The sequence below is a fragment of the Anolis carolinensis genome, chromosome 3 (genome assembly GCF_035594765.1).
Source record: "Anolis carolinensis isolate JA03-04 chromosome 3, rAnoCar3.1.pri, whole genome shotgun sequence".
Classification (NCBI taxonomy): Eukaryota; Metazoa; Chordata; class Lepidosauria; order Squamata; family Dactyloidae; genus Anolis; species Anolis carolinensis.
Genome location: NC_085843.1, coordinates 54845385 through 54867554, shown reverse-complemented (window position 1 = coordinate 54867554; position 22170 = coordinate 54845385). Strand labels below are relative to the sequence as shown.

At 39.5% G+C, this 22170-nt stretch overlaps 1 protein-coding gene across 2 annotated transcripts in view; it reads right to left on the bottom strand.

The window, feature by feature from the left end:
- The window catches only part of ptgfrn (prostaglandin F2 receptor inhibitor), a 120753-nt gene that overhangs the window by 74944 nt on the left and 23639 nt on the right, over positions 1-22170 (bottom strand). For both annotated transcript variants that reach the window (XM_062974948.1, XM_062974947.1), the window contains exons 2-4: positions 6135-6512; positions 4455-4874; positions 2761-3144 (exon numbers count right to left, since the gene is read on the bottom strand). In XM_062974948.1, the coding sequence (XP_062831018.1) occupies positions 2761-3144; positions 4455-4874; positions 6135-6512 (1182 nt within the window). The remainder of the gene's footprint in view (positions 1-2760; positions 3145-4454; positions 4875-6134; positions 6513-22170) is intronic.

The window sequence follows — 22170 nt, the reverse complement described above, 5'->3', positions numbered from 1 at the left end:
AGAGACATCCTCTCTGTATGGGACCCCTGAGTCCTGATGACATTTCTAGGCACTTTGACTTTGCCAAAGCAGGGGTCACCATAGGTCTGGCTTCTGTTTATGCGTCAGAAACATGTACACAACAGTACTTTAATTTCAGCACACTGTAAGTAGAAATGCTTGCTTCCACTTTTTGAAAGGCTGTCAAGAATCATCTGGCTCCTAATTGCAAAGTCAAAAGCCAGAAACTTGATTTTTCTAATTATTCTCTAAGAGATGCTGACACGTTAAGGCAAACACTACAGAACAACATGGTTCTTTAGAAATTTCTGCTTGGGTTTCACTTTTCTGTATCTCTCCTGCCTGGATGTTCATTTCTCAGAATATTTGCATGAAAAGCAGGATCTCAGTAGCTTAAGAGTTCAGCTAGGGAAACAGCACGTTATGAAAACACAGTCATAGCAACATACTATGAAAAGAACAATGGAAATATAATTATTTTTGTCTAGACAAACCTGTGGTTCATCCCATTCCTTTTTCCACATTACAGATACTGTTTTGCGCTTCTGGGTATCTGACAGTAATCTCCAGAGAAAAACTGGCTTGCCCAAGAAAACTGGGCAGACTTAATTCCAGTATTAGAAGCACACTAAGGGAAACACTACTTGCCATATCTTGATTATCATCCCATAAACCCAAAATAGCAGTAAATCAAAACACCAGAAAGTATTTAGATGGGCCATTCAGCTTCTTGAAAGAGGTCCTACTAAGTGGCATCACCACCTTATTTTTACTGATATATTCAAGACAATTTATGCCATAAAATAAACTTGCTTTACATATCTAGCAAGTGAGCCTCCCTCTTCCTCTTACCACCTTCTTCCTTTCCTTGGACCATTTAAGAACAATCATAATATTTAAGAACTAAATAAATATTGTGGATAGTTTCTGGCTTTAAAAAGAACACTAATTGCAAAGCATATTGGGGCAAATTTAATTAAATTCATAAACAGTTTTAGCATAATGATTCAGTTGTCCAGTGGTAAGGAAAATAGATTGCTACAGAGAAATCTATAGATTATCCACTAAGGTAGACTGTTAAAGCAGGGATTCTTAAACCTTTCCACTTGGGAACCCTTTCCATCCAAGAAATGTTTATGTATTCAGATATATAATACAGGTATAAAATCAAACATTTACTGATAACAAATCACCATTTGCAAGGCTAAGCAGGCTTATTTTCCTTTTTATGAAGTACAGCTGAAGCATCTTCTGCAGTGTCCACTGTACATGCTTGTAAAGGTGTATGACAGGGAGGGAATCTTTTATTTCCCACCACACACAGTTACCACCAATTGTAAAGATGTCTTGATGATGATGTTAATTATATTATTATATATTTAATTATCTTCGCTGCCACCAATGGAGGAGATGTCAGGCAGAGGATACTTATTCTTTTTATGCTTTCTTTATTTATTTTACTTCAGATGGTGATGTTGCTTAGCTTAGGATATGATTATGACAGAGACTTAGATGGATTTAAAAATCAAAACAAGTTTATTGCATGTACAGAGCTTAGTGGTTTCTATAACTTCTTAAAGGCACTTAGAATAACAGTTACAAATAGATGTGAGGTGTTCCAACTTTCAAAATACTTCTTTCTCCAAAACTAACTAAAACTGATCCTCTTGGATCCACTGGGATTAATTTCCCTTCTCCACAGCCTCTACAAACAACCCTAAACAAGTCACCCAACTTGCTTAGTCTGGCCTATGAGAGGTCTGCCTCCCTGGTTTCCTTAACTTGGAACCAGTCTGTTCCCTGTGACTAAAAATCACAGACTAAGACCCAAACTTCCCTGGTTTCCTTAAACTTGGAACCAGTCTGTTCCCTGTGACTAGAAATCACAGACTAAAACTGGGTTTTTAAACATTCCCTCTTTTCTTCTTCAAACGGCGGTTGGCTCCGCCCCCGTTGTCATGACAACCTGTCTCATAATGCTGAGCTGGTCACCCTCTGGCATTATCAGCTCCAATACTTACCATTTTAAACCCAACTAAACCTGTTTAAACAAAATCAAATAAACATGTCATCTACAAACAAAACAAAATCACACACTTCTTTACAATGCTATACAACAGATTTGTGTAAATGTCTAAAACAGCCACCAGGTGACCTTCAGAAATCTTTCACTTTTCCCAATTTTTTAAAGACTCCAACATTGAGATAAGGGGACTTGGTTTGGGGTTGGGAAGTGTGTTAAATAAGTTAGGGCCTTATGACAGGCAGATGGGCCAGCTTCTATAGGAGAACAATGCAGTTTTTGAATCAGTTTTTAATCTAAAATCAAACTTGTAATCAAATTTGAACATAATTTTTGAATGCCCCCATCTTGACACAAAGATAGAACTTATTTTTACTTGTTTCTCTCTACCACGGCTGATGAATTTATGCTTAATATTAACATCTCAGAAATGGCAGACTGGCCCTAAAAGACACTTTCAGAATTATTCATAGATATGCCAAAGTTGGCTGAGATAGTCAAGAACACAGATCAGAGAATACTTCCAACAAGAAAAAGTGGGCAAGCTCCTAGCATGTATCATTTTTAGCCTTAATCATTCTATAATGTGCCATAATTTTCTCCTCACACACATTTTAGGTGAAAGGAGATTCATCCCCAATATATGATACTTTCTATTTCACTTTTGTTTTACAGTGCCAAAAAATTTAGGAAAAGTGATTAATCAACTGAAGAAATGCTGCCATCCAGCTACTCACCTACTGCCAGGACATCCACAGTGACCGGTAAAGAGGTTCTCTCGGCTACTTTGTGCCAGCTACCATTGTGCTGTGGCACCCAAAGAGCTGCTTGGCAAAAGTAATAGCCAGAATCTTCAAGGCTCACATCACGTATTAGCAAGTGGTAAGAGCTTCGATCCACATGGCTGAGACTGATTAGGGTCGAGTCACTAATTACAGAATCACGATCTGCGCTCAGCAAAACCTGAGCCTCTGCCAGCGTATCTTCAGGTGAGTTACTGAAATACCATGTGACTTCTGCTTGGAAAATGCCACTTCTGTCTGTTGTGAAGTTGCAGGTAAGGTCCAGGGATTCTCTCTCTGTTACAGTCACATTGCTTCTGGTAATGAATACACCTAAAGCTGGAGCAGGGAAAATGCAATAAACCAAGAGTCACTTGCAAACTCCTATTTAAACAAATAGATTATAAAATCAGGATCTACTGGCTGCTTATAACTTAGTAATCTACACACACTTGGCCATCCACATTTGCAAGTTCAGCTTTTATCGATGTGGTTATTTCTGGATTTGATTAGTATGGTCTCTAAAAATATCTAGGTCCTACGGTGTGACCTTATGGCTAATCTCTGTCAAACGTTGATCACAGAGTTGTGCTGGAGGACCTAGAGGTTCCTAAAGGAACATCTCAGCAGACGTTGGACTTCTTGGATTGTGTCTGCCTATGAAGGGAAAGGGATCTGGGTTGCCACTTGCAACTCTGTAGAGTTGTGCTGGTGGACCTAGAGATTCCTAGGCTTCATCACACTAGAGTTTTGATCCACTTTAAATCCATTTTAAATTCACTTTAGGGAGGGGTCTTTAAACAGCTCAACTAGACAGGTCCTGGGCCTCAACAAACTACAAACTCCAGAATTCTGCAGGAGGCAGAAACTGGATTTAAAGTGGATAAATGCTCAAGTGTGATGAGGCCCCTAGACAGATGTCTTTTCTGATTCAAAAATTAGTGTTTTTATTGGCGATTTTTTCACTTTTTTAGCAGTCCTGCACCCCTAACCCAAGTAAATGTGGGGATTGACTGGATTTGTATGGGTATCAGAAGCCTACAATTTGAGTTGCAAACCAATATATAATAGCCTTTAACTTGTAAGTTCCTCTACAACTAGTTCTAGCCGGACTAGAGTTTATATTTATGACCTGAGCCAGAGATATTATATGATTTCAGTTCTCTTGGAAGTAAGGCCAACCACTTTTAATTTGCTCCTTACTGTGGAATGCTCACACATATTATCCTGAAATGAACATCGAAGGTTATTTTGAAAGACTTCTGCACCAATATCCTTCATGGTTTACTGAAAAAAGCATAATCTATGGCCGGAACTTATATTAGACCAACAACAAGTGAGAGTTAAAATAAGAACACTGTCATTGTAATGTCCAAAATAACAATACAGTATTTCATAGAATATGTCAGTATCTGACAGTTCTGTCTGTTATGTGTTTTCCATTACTATTCATTAATAAGTTTAGATTGCAATTTCAAACAACATGTAACACAGAAAGTTGAAAACAAATGTTATTAGCATGTTATACTCTGCTAAACTACAACAGGAAGCATCCACCACAGTTTTCACTGTGTGCTAAGTCCTCCCCACCAACTTATTATAGCACAGATACCATTGCAGGCAAGACTTCCATGGTCTTGCATACACACCTGTTGGCTGTACCACAACATTTGCTACATCAGCGGTCTTCTCTTGGATCTTCTGCCATGAACCATCTGCACCTTTAACCCACTCACTCACTCGACACCTGTAGGCACCTTCATCTGTTGGAAGAGCCTGGGACACAGACAAACGGTAAATGTCATTGGCCATGGCATCTAAGCGCACATCCCCACTGATATAGCGCTCACTGTACTCCAGACCAGACTGGAACTTGCCGTCATGCGTCAAGGAGAGGATTTCTTGCCAGGCAAGGCCATTCTTGAATTCCCAAGACACATACAGATGGGTGTGTTCTGAAGAATTGGTGGAAGCTGAGCAGCGCAACTGAAATGCATCTCCTTCCGATAAGTTCAATGTGGATGTGGCACGGGCTTTTGATCCACTAACAGTTAAGCCGTCTGCAATCACTAGTTAGAGAAGAGAAAGTTATCAAGCATGTAGATTATAATGAATAGTTTTACATAAAAAGTGATGATGAAACCAAAGCAAGATTGTGATAGATTCTCTTGAAAGGGATAACTTATCATACTAATGAATAAACTGAGCCAAAACAAATAATTCATATCAGAAAAAAATAGCAAGGACACTTCTTAAACAGCATTTCTTCATTCCAACTCAAGTAATTGTTCCAACACTAGAAAGTTTCACATTCCCTTTCAAGGAAAAATTATGAGCAGAAAAACTTCTATTTTCACTTCATTGTATTTGGGAACATAAGTCACTGTAAAAAGGACTGAAATGCACACACGCACACACAAAAAGACTTGTTCCAACTCCTGTTACAGTTCCAACATTCAATTGTTGACTGAATGTTGAAATGCATCTGAATACCCTATTTTTCATGTGGTTCCTTGGACAACAACCAACCAAAACCCTGTTCTGTTTAGGGAAACTAGTCAAATACTAGTCAGATTTGGACCATGAATAGACAGGGAAACTGCTATTTACTTCAAATGAGTCTTGCTAAGAGAATCGAACCAAAAATGTTGTTGATGCAGCTGTTGTTATATTTATTTATACCCCGCTTTATCTCTCCATAGGTAGCAGAGCGGTTTGACATTGGTATACAATTTAAAATATACAAAGATACAAACATTAAAACAGAATTAAACACAAACAGTACTAAAAATTTCACAGTTAAAATACATTAAAATGAATGCTAAATGCAATGTAAAAGTTATGCTAGAAATCAATTTGCTAGTATATATAAAAAGAGAACAATGGTCCAAATTCAACATATTTAATTGGTATATTAAATTTGCACTTCACCATTCCCCACTACAATGATTGCATTCTAAGTTATTAATAAAATGTAAAATCAATTCAGTTAACACAGTCAAAGAGAAAGAAACAGTATCCACCAGTTAAAAATTACTTTTATCAAAAGATTAAAAATCATAACACTATCTGGATCATGTCTGGTCTCTCTTGGTAGAAAACTCTAAAAACAGGAGTTACTAAGAAGGCCTTCTTCTGTTTTCCTACTATAATGAATGCCTAAACATTAATTTAAAAAGATCCTTTTTACTTTAAAACTTTAGATTGCATGAAAAGACAAGAAAATACACATGAAAGATTATTTCTGTTCAAAGCATTCTACAAAATGTTTACAAAATTATGCAAAGACCCAATGCCAATTGTAAATACCCCTCACCCTGTAGAAGTACCTTTGACTTCGACTACAGCATTGTAATTTCCCTGGACGACAGCATCTGTGCTAGGCGTGGTGCATCTGTACATCCCTTGGTCAGAAGGATAGATGTTGCCAATCACAAGTTCGACAGCATCATTGCTATTTCTTCTCAGTGTGATCTCCATACTATTAACCCGATCTTGATATTTCGTAGATGTGAACCATGGGTCCCAAGTACTCACAACATGTACAAAGTTAGAGTTCTGAGTAGTGTCTGTAGAAAACTCCCAGTCAAAGTTTTGCTCACTGGGTCCATCATATTGGCTAACGTTGCATGGAATCACTACCTCTGTGCCTTCAACTCGTACAAGGGGACCCTCAGGCACCTTCACAATACGCCCATGGCAACAAGCTGGGGAAAAAGAAAAAAACAAACTTTTAAAAAATGCAGTTACAGTAAAGGAATCAGGAAGGATTGGGGTAGAGAGGAGAAAAGGAAAGAAAGATAACACTGCTGAATTTAACAAATTCAATATAGGATAAGACCTGATTTTCTAATGGAAGGAGTTTTTCAGTGTATTAGGAGAAAGAGTGTGTTGGGTTGAAATGGGAAAATACCCAAGACATCCTTGTTCAATGGGTGGTCTTTGGTAGGTTACTTTTCTTCATAGTATTATCTGAAAAACTCTTTTATGCTTTCCAGAAATACGATCTCCTTGATCTTCATTTTCATGTGTCATGAAAGACAATTACAGTTCATAAAACTTAATCAAATATAAAGAGCCCAAATTACCACTGTGTTTACCTTGTTTCATGAGTGTTTATCTTGTTTCCAAAGCAGGAAAATGGGAAATAAGTGGTCTGTCTAGACACTGATAGAACCAATTTTGGTAACATTTGGTGCTTGCACACTCTACCCTTCAGTATTCAAGTAATAAGAACATCAGCCCTGGCCTTGTCTTTCTCAACTGCTGAGTACGCCTGTCCTGTCTGGCAAAAGTCTGCCCATGCAAAGCAAGTGGACATAGCACTAAACAAAACATGCAGAATAATCACAGGATGCCTTAAACCTACACCTGTTGATAAACTCTATAAGTTAGCTGGCATTGCCCCTCCTGACGTGCGACGGGAAGTTGCTGCTAACGGTGAGAGAAATAAGGCTGAACATTGTGAAAGCCACTCACTGCATGACTATCTGCCTCCTCCCAGTAGACTCAAATCAAGGAAGGGCTTCATGAGAACCACCACTCCTCTTGATGTTCCTCCAGCAGCAGCAAGGGTGTCCCTCTGGGCAGCTAAACCTGGCAATTCTAACTGGATGGCCCCCCATGAGGGTCTTCCTCCAGGGGCAAACCAAGAATGGGCAACTTGGAAGTCCCTGAACAGACTCAGAAGTGGAGTGGGCAGATCTAAAGACAACTTGGCAAGGTGGCACTACCTGGAGGAATCCTCCACCTTGTGTGACTGTGGAGCAGAACAAACAACTCCGCATATGTATGCTTGCCCACAATGAGGCAGGCCTCATGCTGGAGGAGGAGTTGTTTAAAGCTACGGACAATGCGGTTGCTGTTGCCCGTTTCTGGTCTAAAACTATTTAGTTGTTTGTGATTTCCTCTATTTTTTTTTCTTCATCATTTTAAAATGTATTTGTTATGCAAGGCTTTTGACACGAAATAAATAAATAAGTATTCAATCACCCCTATCTGTGCAGAAGCTCAAAGCCAAGAGTTTGTTTCCTTTGTAATATATTTAAATAAAATGCCTATTACATTTTTAACATTTATTTCATATGTATGCTAAAAATGTTTTTCAAATTGTGGGGGTTTTTGCAAGCACAGACTGAGGTTCAATAAAGCCATTATTTGAATTATGAATTTTTTTTCTTCTACTCCACTGAAAATACCAGCTGAAATCATTTTCTTTCTTCTCTTGCATTCACATGAAACACAATATTTTGGGTTTGTAATCGTGGAAGTGTTATAATCTATAAATTATAAGCAGTGTTTTAATTTGGGGATGTTTCCATAAACATGCATTTTTTATGCAACAACATAGAAACATGATAAAGGATGAAAGCACACCATAGAAAAGGTCTCTATTGTCTGCAGCTAAGGATGTGGGAAAAATCAGTTTTGTTGTATTTCTCTGAACTCTACTTTCATTCTTGTTCCATCCTTTGTGTATATTGTCTTGGAAATGGCATCTTTACATTTTATAAATATATATTGTACAAGGGTAGGTCAAAATGTTTTGCCTCCTGTGTCATAAAAACATTATGATTGAACATATAACAAATAAGTTGCTACAGATCATAGCCTGAACTCTATGCAAAACTACCATTCAACATAGTCACCATCAATTTATACACGTTTGTGCCATCATTTAACCCAGGCATCAAAACCATTTTGAAGAAATTCAGGGTTTTGCTTTGTGACCCATGACATTAAAGCTGTTTTAACAGCGCTCCATGCAGTCATGCCGGCCACATGAACTTGGAGGTGTCTACTGACAACGTCGGCTCTTCAGCTTAGAAATGGAGATGAGCACCAATCCCCAGAGTCGGTCATGACTGGACTTAACGTCAGGGGAAAACCTTTACCTTTTACTAACGTCATTCAAGTCATTGCGTCTGAAACCATGTAGGTTCTCTTTTTGAACCTCTGAAAGACAACCTACACTGACTTTTTCTTACCATGTGAAAATTTGTATGGATTTCTCAGACATATTTTTTCAGTGTACAATTTTTCCAATGATTGCATATTGTACACATTTTCTCCATTCACTAAAGCATGTTTGTCAATTCCTTTTGGATTTATTTCTTTTTGGTCATTTGAATGGGTTCATAAGTGTTTTATTTCTCTAAAATACATCACAAGACTCAGAAATATGTGAATTTTTGAATCAAGGGAATTCTTGTATCACAATGAATCTTAGGTGGTATGAATGGGCAGTTTTGTTAGGATCCTCAATTCAAGCAAAATTATTGTTTATCCCTGCCCACTGCACATGAAAGCCAAGAATTTTCATTACAGAACTGAAATCATTCACCATTCCATTCTCTCAAGTGTTTAAATTCCAAGTCCAACAAATAGAATATTAAGAAATGCAGTTATTCCTGGTTCATCCTGGTGCTTAATGCTACAGTGAAATTATAAAGACGGGGAGGAAGAAAGCACAGCCAGATAAATTACTTAACTTTCTCATAATGCACATATCCAGTTCAATGCAATTACAACCAATCTGAACTGGTAAAAAAGGAAAACCAAAATTACATGGGCATGTATGGCTAAAATCTAGAGCACTATATATCAAACCAAATGTGCGCTAACATAATATATGCCCAATGCCTTAACTTTAATGCGGGCTTTGCTGGATACCTACGGTATGTATAAATAGTAGGAGAACATAAAGCCTCATTAAATATACCAGCTGCTTCTTATGAACACAAATGTGCTTGAAGCAGCATGTCTGATCAGGAGAGCCAAGATCTCTTCTGCCAGAATAACTGGGCTTGTACAGAAGTCCAGATTTCTTCAGGAGCTACAAATTGGCTTTGGCAGGTTTTCTCATTTCCTAAGAATGCTAACCAAGCACTGTCCTTATTTACAGCTCAAGACTTTCCATAAAAGGGAAACTGTTTCGGCTGCAGTGGCACTATTCATTTTCAGCTTCCAAACAAAATCCTTTAAACAACATGTAATCCCCACTCCATCATAAATCCATTCCTACACACACACTTGCAAAACTGCAAGAAAAGATTCTCAAATGCTAACACACTGTTTTGACCCAGATTTTCATTATGACAAAGTATCCAGTCTTCATTATTCTCTTTCTACAACAGTGTTTCAACACTGTTTCCCTCCCCTTAGAAATAGGCGGTCAACTAATATCATGCCTCCCTGTTTCAACCTGCATTAGTTGACTAGTTGAATGTGACTTGATTACACTCTAAAAGCAATATCAAATATGCTGGGAACTCTCATTATTGCAACACAGTTGCACTGTGATATTTTTCAGCAAAAGCCAAAGCAAAGGCTGGGTGAACTATCACTGAAAACGACTATCTCACAAAAATAGTTAACGATCTTACTATGCCATCACACGTGTATGGCCAAAGCACATTTGTACCGAATGTCACTTACATTTTACACTTTGTTCTCATCCAGCTATTGGTCTGGCTCTTAAGATAAGATGAAGACACCCCTCTTCCTACTTCAGTGCTTCTTGCTCCCTCATATAAACAGCAGACAACATGAAGTTGCCTTGGCTCGAATCAGATCATTGCTCAATCTAGTTCAGTAGCAGCGATTCAAGGTCTTGGGGACTAGAGGCTTGGTGCAATGAGCCACTGAAACTGTGCAACTGAAACTGTTGCAACATATACCGAAATAAATTAGTATCCCCAGATCTTGGACCAACCTTGCCTACCCTTAGACCAGAAAAGTACAAGAGGGATTCCAGTGTTAAACATTAACTGAGCAACAACATATTCCCAACTGGATCTGCCTGAAAATTAGCAAGGACTCTCCATCTGTTGTCTTATCCTTGAAATACTGCCCATTCTACTGGGATAAGGCTCAAAGAGGTTACGAGTAGAACCCCCGCTTGCTTGCAATGGTAAATTCGTAAGACACTTGGGAGAAAAAAGTCATGTTTGCTCACACCCTGATGCTACAGATCGCAGAATCTGGTTAACCTATGTGAACTGACCTGAAGATCAGTTTCAGTTTGTACAATTTGATGCCATGGACTAAATATTTGAATCATCTTTCCTACCAAATGCAAGTTTGCCCCTTGCCCTTGGATTGACTAAGGCCCCTTCTATATTGCTCTATCTCCCAGGATCTGATTCCAGATTATCTGTTTATCCCAGATTATATGGTACATCCTTCCCTAAAAAGACTGTTCCTGACCCAGATGTATGTGAGAACCTATTGCCCTATTACTATTATCCCTTATGAAGCAAAGTGCTTTAATATGTAGTAATTGAGCAATTGCAAACATTACTGACAGAAAAAGATTATCTGGGCCCATTTTAGTAGGTCTGGAGTTAAGGTATGATAATAAAACGATTTGGGCTGCCTTGACTGACAACCCACCCTGGGTAAAAAAAATAGAGAGTCTACTAGATGTCTCAGCAAGTTTCCATACCATTGAACACCGTGTCCTACTTTGAGTTCTTTTAGGTTGGAGTTGTAAATACTATGTTACAGTGGTTACACTCCTAAATGTGAATTCCAGTTCCAGAGATTAGCAATGTGGAGCTCCTGTTCAAATCCCATGCCACCTCCCATGATGAAACAATGGAAAGCACCATCTTGTCATTTGCTTGGGCCAGTCCCTATCTGAACTATTGATTTATTCTGTTGGTTCCTGATTCCTGCCCCCCTCCACCTATAAACTATGGCATGAAAGCAGTGTTTTTCCTCTCATAGCTCTTCTACACACGATCCTTTGGAGTAGAGATGGCAGAGAACGCAATGACCTTCAACAAATATAGCATATGCTTTGCCACTGAGCTGTATCTTCACTCTGCGAATAAAAACTTGACAATGACAACAATTATTTGTCTCCATCCTGTGAAACATATGTTGCATAATTCATGCCTGTCAATAAAGCCCGCAGCTTCACATGCTGATGTTCTGACAACTATGATGAAAGTCACATATGATCAGGACTCTGATTCTGCTTGTCATCAGCAACTGAAGCCTATATTTTAAACACACATGAACCATTTTCTGTTAACAGGCCAGCTAGAGAATAAAATATACTGTTACATCATCTTCACTACAGTGTATCTCATAATGTGTTTTCCTGAGGGCATATCCAGGCAGACACCAAAACATATTTTATACAAGGGCATTTATTTCACTGTGCATTTGCATAATGCCACAGAGTTAATGCTTTAGGAAATAGAGATCACAGTTCACATGCCACAACATTTTAAACCTCGGTGGTGTAATAAGCCATGTACTTTCCATTTGACACAAAGTTATGTAAAAGGAATAAAGGCAAGAAAGGATAATGTTCTAAATCTGCTAATAAAGATTTTCAAAGTACTGTACTGAAACATCAAGAGGTAGCTACAGGATCTCAAAATCAATACTTATCACTTAGGCACCCCACTTAAACCCAATATAACCCCATCCCTCTTTTCCAACCTCACCAAAATACAGAAGAGAATCAGAAGCATGGGACCTTTTCTGGTAAGTACCTTCCCGCAAGAGTCCGGTAAAAAGTTTAGCTGCTCGCTGTCCATTTGAACAAAACATAGTGCAGAAATGTGCAATATACAGGATGGATGGTGAATCTTTGACCTTCCAAAGATTTCCTACAACAATGTCCAGAAGCCTTTACCATGCTAACTGAGCCTTCTGGGACTTGAAATCCAAGCAATCTGGAGACTGGAAATATTCCCCTCCATCCCAAAATTAAATAGGCATATTCCTAGTGGTATGGGGTTAACATTTTACATAAAATAAATTTTATTATTTCAGATGAAATATATAGCTCTCCAAATTTTTCTAAGAAAACTGTCACAACAGGACCAGGAAGTGAAAATTCTCTGTCTGCTACAGCGTGCAGTTACTCATACCCAATAATGCATTACTCCAAAACAGACTTCAAAAGGAATGATCTCTGGCAAGATCTGAATATTTGTACAAGGATTAGCAAGTTCTATTCAACCCTTCATCCATGCAAAGGTCAGTGAGGCTCTTATTGATGCCAAAGCTCTGATTTTTTAAGATGGGCAGAGTGAGTGGGGAAATGACTCTGCTTTTAAGAAGAGAAACTGGGGAAATAAAACAGATTATAAGAATTTTCAGAGGGATTTTAAGTACATTGAAGCTGACATATTTTTTAAAAATTAGTCAACGTTCATAAAATAATCCAGATTTTCAGAGTTCTGTCCACCTAAACTCAATTTATCCTGAAGACTAAAAATAACTATTACTCCTCCTGTCAGTATCACTATTACTGTTAATACAAGTATATCATCAGCACACATTATATTGACAAAGTGATATGGAATCAAAGTAAACATCAAGCTAAAACACATATTTTCTCTTCCCTCCCTCCTGCCTTGGACAAAACTGGTATAGAATCAGGACAACTGTTCTAAAGTTTCTCAAAGAGGATACAGAGACAGATACACATCATCCCTCTCTTGTTCCTCTTCTCTCACACACTCAAAATTTTAAAGGTTATTTGTTCACAGTAAAGGCTCGATTAAAAGAAAATTGGCAAACAGAGGAGCACAAACATACACAAGTATCTAAGAATATTTTAACAATATGAGATAAATACTAAAACACAGTATAATTTAATCATTTATTTATATATGCAATCTAACATTGCCCTGGATTTCCAGATATTAAGTTAATTCCCCAGTATGACTGTATCATAATATTTACAGGTCAGAACCAGAACACTATGGTCATAGCTTAAAGATGACTACTTCCTTCCCTTCAAAAAACTATCTTCTTAGCTTTATCAACTGCAGAGCTTTGCATTTTAGCTTCCACAGCAGCCTATATTCCATATCAAGGAATCCTAGAGTGCCTCCAGATTGGTGGGTTTATTTGTCTAATAACACTGGCTTCTTTTATACCCTCTCCCAAATTGCATGTTTTTGCTATTATCTGCCTTTAAGTCAGCATACAACCCTATCCTTGTGTTTTCTTGCGAAGATTTATTCAGATGAGGTTTCCCATTGTATTCTTCTAAGGCTGAGAAAGTATGACTTACCCACAAAACCCACTAAGTGCCACGGCAGAATAGAGATTTGAACAGACTTCTAGGCTAACATTCAAACCATTTCACGATATTGACTCTCCGTAACTGTGTGGCTCTTGCAGCCAATTTTAAAGGAACAGAGGTATTCAAGAAGAAGGTAAAAGCAGCAGTGACCTTCAGTAAATCTGAAGAAACAGCATGGCTCTCCTTCAGTTTCACTACTACTTTTACCTACTTGGAAAACAACTCTATTATTTTATGACTAGCCATAACTCTTTTTTTAGTCTGACATGTGAATAAATAAGCAAGACAGCAGCAGACTGAGCAGTCATTAATGGATCAATAATTCTATAGATCAGATTTTATTCCAGTTTCCACTATAAAGCAAGTCCATCATACTAATTTGAACTGGGCTACAGCCCAAGTTAATTCTGATGTGAAATCCAAATCCATCAGAAAGTCTACCACAAATTCAATGTTCTATTGATGATTAAATGTGATGAATTAAACATTACCCTTTTCATACATGTATCTTTTAGTTTCAGTTAAAATTACACAGCTTTCACTGAGCCTTTCTTGGTAACACAGAGGCAACACATCTGGAAATGTTGAATCCTATTTGGGGTGTGGGGACAAAGGTTTGGGGAAAACCTGAAAAACATGTAATGCATATTTTTATAACAACAAAAATCAGTTCATTACTTTAGGGGTATAAAAGGTATTACTCATAATTTCGATTCAACCGTCATATTTAAATATATAAAATGTAAAGGTATATTTATTGCAAATTTAATACAATTGATAAATAATTAAATTTTACTAAACTAATTGGATGCTCAATTTTTGTAGCAAATGGTGCAACAAGGTTCTGAATTTTATGAGGCTATAAGGCTGGCCCTATCATTAAGCAGAGAAAGAGTCCAGCCTCAGGCAGATGCTAGGGAGGGGGCAGTCAGAGTATAGAAGCAAGGAAAAAGGAAGTTTGGTGCCATGTCACATCCCTGTATAACTTAAAACAAGTCTACAGCTTTCAGGACAACCCGCTCATTACAAAGTAAGATATGACTGCCAATCTGGTCTACTCTTGAAATGGAAGGCATGCCATCTTATATTCTGCTTCAAAGGAGAAGGAATGAAGGAAGCTACCATCATATCTGATTTTGACACAAGTCTTGAAACATTTACTTCTTACAGAAGATATTTACTTCTTGAGAGGAGAGCAATGACCAATCTCGATAAAATAGTGAAGAGTAGAAATATCACACTGGCAATGAAGGTCCGTATAGTTAAAGCAATGGTATTCCCCATAGTAACCTATGGATGCGAGAGTTGGACCATAAGGAAGACTGAGCAAAGGAAGATAGACGCTTTTGAACTGTGGTGTTGGAGGAAAATCCTGAGAGTGCCTTGGACCACAAAAAGATCAAACCAGTCCATACTCCAGGAAATAATGCCTGGCTGCTCATTAGAGTGAAGGATATTAGAGACAAAGATGAAATACTTTGGCTAAACAATGAAAAGACAGAAAAGCTTGGAGAAGATAATGATGCTGGGGAAAATGGAAGGAAAAAGGAATAGGGGCCGACCAAGGACAAGGCGGGTGGATGGTATCCTTGAAGGGACTGGCTTGATCTTGAAGGAGCTGGGGTGGCGACGGCCGACAGGGAGCTCTGGCGTGGGCTGGTCCATGAGATCATGAAGAGTCGGAAGTGACTGAACGAATAAACAACAAATTTGAAACATTTTATTTCATATTCTAAAATAAAATATTTGCTCATCAACTGTTTTTTAATTGATAGAAAGTGGAATAAAAACATCCTTAGGGGGTAAAAAAAACCACTTCCCCAAGCCTTTTCATCTTTATTCCATACTGATGATCTTCAAAATTCATCAGCTGATCCTCGTAAATTTATCTGAATACTGACAAACAAATGTTCACTTTTTTACAAATCAAGTGTTTATACATTTTGAACAAGTCTCACCTATGTTTTAGTTTCTTGTCCCAAGTTTTTAAAATATACTTTATATCAAGGATTTCTAGCAGTACAGTCTTAGGCTACATTCACATGACTACAGAGCATGTGAATTCTCCTGCTACTGAATGAGCAACACTTATCTCACCTTTGGTTTTCAATGGAGACCTATAGCCTCTAGATTAAATGCTATCCTATTTTCCACCCACACCCTTCTCTCAGGTAGATTTTCTGCTATGTGATTCATTTTCAAATACCTTTCAAATACCTTTCAAATGCTCAAATATTTGTTTAGCAGGGTTTTGTTTTGTATTTTAAACATGTTTTTGCACTTTTGAAGAACTGGCACTAGGCCAAGCCACCAACAACCAATGATGTAGCAATTGTGCTTCAGGAATAGGAGGCCTTGTTAAATGAGAAGCATACAAACTGGAACAGGCAGGGACCTACCATGAAGATACAAGGTAAACAGGTTTTGATTCTTTGTCCTTACACACAGTCACAGACATATTGGAATGCCATACAATCTTACCAAAGTTCGGTAAGACTTGCTGCTCAGTAGATACGTTGCTTCTAAATTGGACCCTACCCCAAAGGGGAAAAGGGAAGCAGAAATTCAGTCAATCAATCCATGTGTAGAATTACCCTTGAAGAGGATTCCTTAGATCCACAAACACAAATGTTTACTTGGTTATGTAGCTCTTATCACTTGCCATGTTATATGTCAGGATAGCAAAAGGCTCCTCTTGCACTAGCCCTTGATCAAATATTGTGTTCTTGGGATAATTTGAAAGTACATGGTCAAGATGTGGATATTATGAACTTGACCTTTAATATATATTTCCCACCCACTATCTCCCATAAAGAAAAAAAAACTTAGAAAGATTACTATATAAGATTTTTTAGAGTTGTTGAAAATGGCATATTTTCCCCTAGAGTGTCATCTATCGAGAGAATCTATCACATTACAGACTTTACTTCACCTTGTGTTTGTAGGCAAAAATGAAGTAGATTCCACATTCAGAGTTCCAGGTTATAAAAAGAAATCTATCTTGACTCAAGACCATATCTTTGTCTGACTTTGCCATACCTAGGATTTTGTTATTATTATTTTACTGTCTAGTAGGCCACTATAGTATGTGACACACTTTTATGGTATCCCATAAAAATGGCAGACTTTTTCCACTCCTTCAGACAGTGGAAAAGCAATTTCCTATATTGCAAACACTGAGAAGAAGCACACAAAAGCACAAGCTTCATTAGAAGAGCCCAAATTGTAATCTTTATGGCTAAGCTATCATCAGCCTAGAGGCAGTGAAGTGTCTTCAAATCAAAACAAGCTCAAAACGATACTCATCTCCAGTAGTGTTCTGCCTTCAGATTCTGGAAGTTTCTGGCAGTTTTGAGTTCCAGAAGATCTTGAAAATTACAATGTCAAAGGACCATCCCTTTATGGTAATAAAAGGTGAACAGGACAAGCCACTTAATATGCACAAACACTGTTTATCGCTTGGTGACTCGAGTCTTATTTTTTTTAATGGATAATGCAAAGTGCTTTTCAAGAAGAATTAGCCTTAGTGTAATTACTTAAACTATTATCTCTATCAGGCTGGAATAACATTTTGCATCTTAAGCAAAGCATCAGAAATGTGATTGGAAGCCAAAAGTGCTACACTGCAATAATCCAAGTGAAACTTCAATCACTTAAAAGCAGGTTAGAAAATCTCAACTTCTACATGGCCATCGCTTGCCAGCAAATATTCTGGTTATTCAAATATGTTCAGAGCAATGCCAATATGCAAGGTTAAGTTGTCCTTCATTCAGTCAGGGACTTGCCGAGTCATGGATATTATACTCTGATCTACCATAATTGCCATATGGAGATAACATTGGGTTACATGATAAAACTGTGTTATGAAGGACTGATACATGACGCACTACGGCAAACATCAGCTAAGCTGACATTGAATTCCAGTTCCATGGTTCTCCATTCTGGGTCTTAAGAACATCCTCTCTTCCATGGGACTGGGGGAGTTAAGAGAGGCAAGTGGGTGCTGCTTCTGTCCAAAGGACTTGTTTCCTCGAGGTTTTAGGGAGGGAAAGATCTTTAAAACAGCCAATTCCCTATCAAGTTGTGAGGAGCTTGCTCCACTGACCACTGGTTACTGATAGCAAATCTGCCAACATAAGAAAGGAATGGGGGAAGAGTACACAGAAGAGCAGAACCTTTTCCTCACCTAATTATCTGTACATGATAACTTCTGCAAATCAAAGAGTAAACTAAATAAGTTATCACATTCCTGGTCCTTTTACCGCTTTCTTAACAAGGAGAAATGTGCTTAAGTTGGACAAGGTCCCTGCTCTAGTTGATGCCAGAGAAGCTCAAGTAATTGGTGTTTAAAGAAACCAGAATGGATGTCTAAAGAAATCTCAACGGAACAAAGAGTTAAAAGGAACATGAACAAGACATGGAGAAAAAGAGGAATTGAAATGAATAATCAGTACATGAATAGAGAAAGCCAGAAAACTAAAGCACAAAAGAAGTTCATGCTTGCTAGAGAGGTCAAAAACAATAAAAAGGGCTTTTTCCTGTCATGTCCACAGCAAAAGAAAGAACAAGGAATTGGTGGGGCCACTGTGCAGAGAAGATGGCAAACTGCTAAAATGGAATAAAACCAGACAGAACTACTAAACACCTTCTTTATCCCAGTCTTCTCCCCAAGGAAAAGTGTTCAACCTGGGGAAAATAAAGCAGATTATGCAGTAGGGGAAATGCAGCACAGAATAGGTAAAGAGGCAGTACAGCAATTCATATTCTATATCAATTTAAGTTTCCAGAGCAAGATGAACAACATCCAAAGAATTAAAAAAAAAAACTAGCAGAGGTAATCTCAGCACCACTAGCAATACTTTTTGAAGAACAGGAGAAGTTCCAGCAGACCGGAGGGAGGCAAATGTTGACCCTATCTTCAAAAACAGGGTACGGAGGTGACATGATAGCTATGTTTAAATATTTGGAAAGATGTTATATGGAATATTCTTGACTGAGGCTGGATGGCCATCTGTTGAGTATGCTTTGATTGTATATTCCTGCATAGCAGAGGATTAGACAGATGCCCTTATGATCCCCTCCAACTCTATGATTCTGTGATTAGAAACCTACTGCTTTTGGCAAGAAGTGATAGCAAGCAACACAGAACAGCAATGCTTCTTCTAATAATCTTTCATGAGAGCCAGCACATGATATAATGGTTTGAGTGTTGGGGCTATGGCTGTAGAAATAAGGGCTCATATTCCCACACTTTAATATTCTTCCTATCATTATTTTTCTTCATGGGTCCATAGTTACATCTCCTGAAAGCTGAGTAGTTTCATCCTTATATGCTACTACCAAAAACTGAGATAATTGATATGTTTATTAGAGAACAAATGGTAAAATCAGGTCTACTCTGCCATGCATTCCATGGTGCTAACTTATAGGGCTCTAGGGGTTACTGTTGAGCTACAAGAGTTTGACACAGTAGCATATATTGATGTCGAGCCAAGACCCCCCCCCCCCCCCCCCCAGCAAAAGTCTTCATTTGGACCATGGCGGGAGACCGAAACCTCGCCAACTGTAGCCCTGAGTCCCAATGGCTTGCCAGAGGAAGACTTGCAGCAGCCGCCAACTACAGAGGATATTGTCTCCAGATCCTCTTTATGAATTATTAACCCCTTTAATAAACAGGCACCCGGTGTCCTTTTGCCTGCATACTTATTGCACTGTAGCCTTCATGGTCTCCTTTTTGCTTTCCTTTTTTACTTTCATGGCCTGCCCTGGTTACCGTGCGGCCTCCAGTCTCAAGCAGAGCTTCTCTCCCCTCTCTTTTCCACATCTCCACTGCCCCTTTACATGTCCTAACCCTGGGTCAACTTCCATACCCCAAAGACCCTGGCATCCGAGACCAGATGCCAATGGCATCTGCTGATCAGGTGATGCCGGATCCTTTATGTGTGTATGTTATAATATTTTATGTTTTATAATTTTATAAAATATCTTTGGGGCCATGAAGCCACCGCCAGGACCTTGGTGACCTTTCACCGGCATTCCTTGACCTGGAATTCTCCTTATCTCCCTGGTCTTCACCTCAACAAAGGAGTCAACTACAAATCATCTTCTGTCAGGATCCAGGCTGCAGAGCACCAATAACCTTACACAGAGACCAGAATCTATCTAATATCTTTATTAAAGAAATATATAAAGTCAATAAAAACAAGTGAAGAATATAGTTCAGAAGCAGACCTTTCAGATGAGGTCAAATATAGTCCAGAAATGTATTGTCCAATATAAGATATTAGAGTCCAAAGTTATAATCCACTTGACCGAAACACACACCTTGCCAAGCAATAGTGTGGGGAATGACAGGGTCTTTAAAGTCCAAGGTAGCTTGACAACAAGGCTGGAAAATAGACTTGATTCTTGGCTAGATCAAAGCTTGAAACGAGGCAAACATGAAACAAGAACTGAGTCCAGAGAAGTCCATGAAACAAGGCAAGGCTGAAAACTTGATCCGTGAAACAAGGAACTGGGGTACAAAGTCCACACACGATCTCTCTCCTCAAGCTGAACAATTGACTCTGCAAGGTTCCCCTGGCGGCAAAACCCCTAGGGTCTTGTTTTCCCGCCAACAGAACACTTTCCCTGGAGAACAAGAAGCGAAACCCAACTCTGTCCAGATGCATGACTCCTTAGAATTTCCCAAGGGAAGCAGACCTAATCAGCTAGTTGTTCGGCCGCGATTCTGAGACTCCGGCGATTTGCCTCCCTGACTCCTCTATCTCTATTATAATTGTCCTTTCGGGAAAACGGGGGAGAATTCTGCCCAAGGCTTGTTTGGTTAACTTCCTGAGGACAAACATCCTCCAGGTGGCGAGGCTCCGATTCAAGCTGAACCGGTGGAAATCCCATGTTTTCCTCCTCATCTGCCACAATAGCACTAGGAACGGGACTACAAGGCCCATGAGACATCACACTATCCCCCTCCTCAAGGCCCCTCTCCAACATGGCCCCTCTCCTCGAGTCGCCGGGCCGCGGCTTGGCAGGGAAGGCCTGATGGAAGCGGCGAACTAAGTCGGGGGCATGGACCATGGAAGCGTCTTCCCAAGAGCGTTCTTCGGGGCCAAAACCCACCCAGTCAATGAGATACTGAAGGCGGCGGCGATGAAAGCGAGAATCCAAAATGTCCTGAACCTCGAATTCCTCCTCCCCGTCCACCAAAACAGGGGCGGGGGCCGGCCGGTCCACATCGGGGCGTACCCCATCCGCCCGAAGGAGCAGGGAACGATGAAACACCGGATGAATGCGCATGGAGCGCGGAAGTTGGAGTTTGAAAGTCACGGGGTTAAGTTGCGCCACCACTGGGTAGGGACCAATGAAGCGGGCATCTAACTTTCGGCAAGGACGGTGGGAGGGCAAAAAGCGAGTGGACAACAGAACCCGATCTCCTACCTTGATTTCAGGGCCCGGCTGGCGATGGCCGTCAGCGTGGCGTTTATAGTCCTCCTTGGCTTGATCCAGTTGTTGGTGCAAGAGTTGTTGCACCGCTGTGAGTTCTTGCAGCCAGTCCTCCGCTGCAGGGACTTCTGAAGTTTCAATGACAGAAGGGAAGAAATGCGGATGGAAGCCGTAGTTTGCAAAGAACGGGGTTTCTTTAGTTGAAGCCTGGACACCATTGTTGTAAGCAAACTCCGATAGAGGTAATAGGGAAGCCCAATTGTCCTGTTGATAGTTTACATAACAGCGAAGGTATTGTTCCAAAGTGGCATTGGTGCGCTCAGTTTGCCCATCCGTTTGGGGATGGTGCGCTGAAGATAAATGAGAGTCTATGCCCAATAGTTTCTGTAGTGCTTTCCAGAAACGAGAGGTGAATTGAGATCCACGGTCAGTGACTAAACTCTTGGGCAATCCATGTAGCCGGAAAACATGCTGAAGGAATAAATCTGCAGTCTCTTTGGCCGTGGGGAGACCATCGCAGGGAATGAAATGGGCTAACTTGGTAAAAAGGTCCACCACCACTAGTATCGTGGTAAATCCAAGGGAGGGTGGTAGGTCAGTGATAAAATCCGCGGAAATTATCTCCCATGGGCGAGATGGAGTAGGAAGGGGATGCAGTAGCCCTGACGGCTTCTCCCTTCTTGTCTTGGAACGCTGACATACCGGGCAGGTATTGACATATTTCTTCACATCCTTGCGGATCTTGGGCCACCAGAAATCTCGTAGGATCAAGTGCATGGTTTTGAAAAGTCCAAAATGCCCTGCTGGCTTGCAGTCATGACACAGATGAAGTGCCTTTTCCCTGCCTGGACCTGGAGGGATGTAAA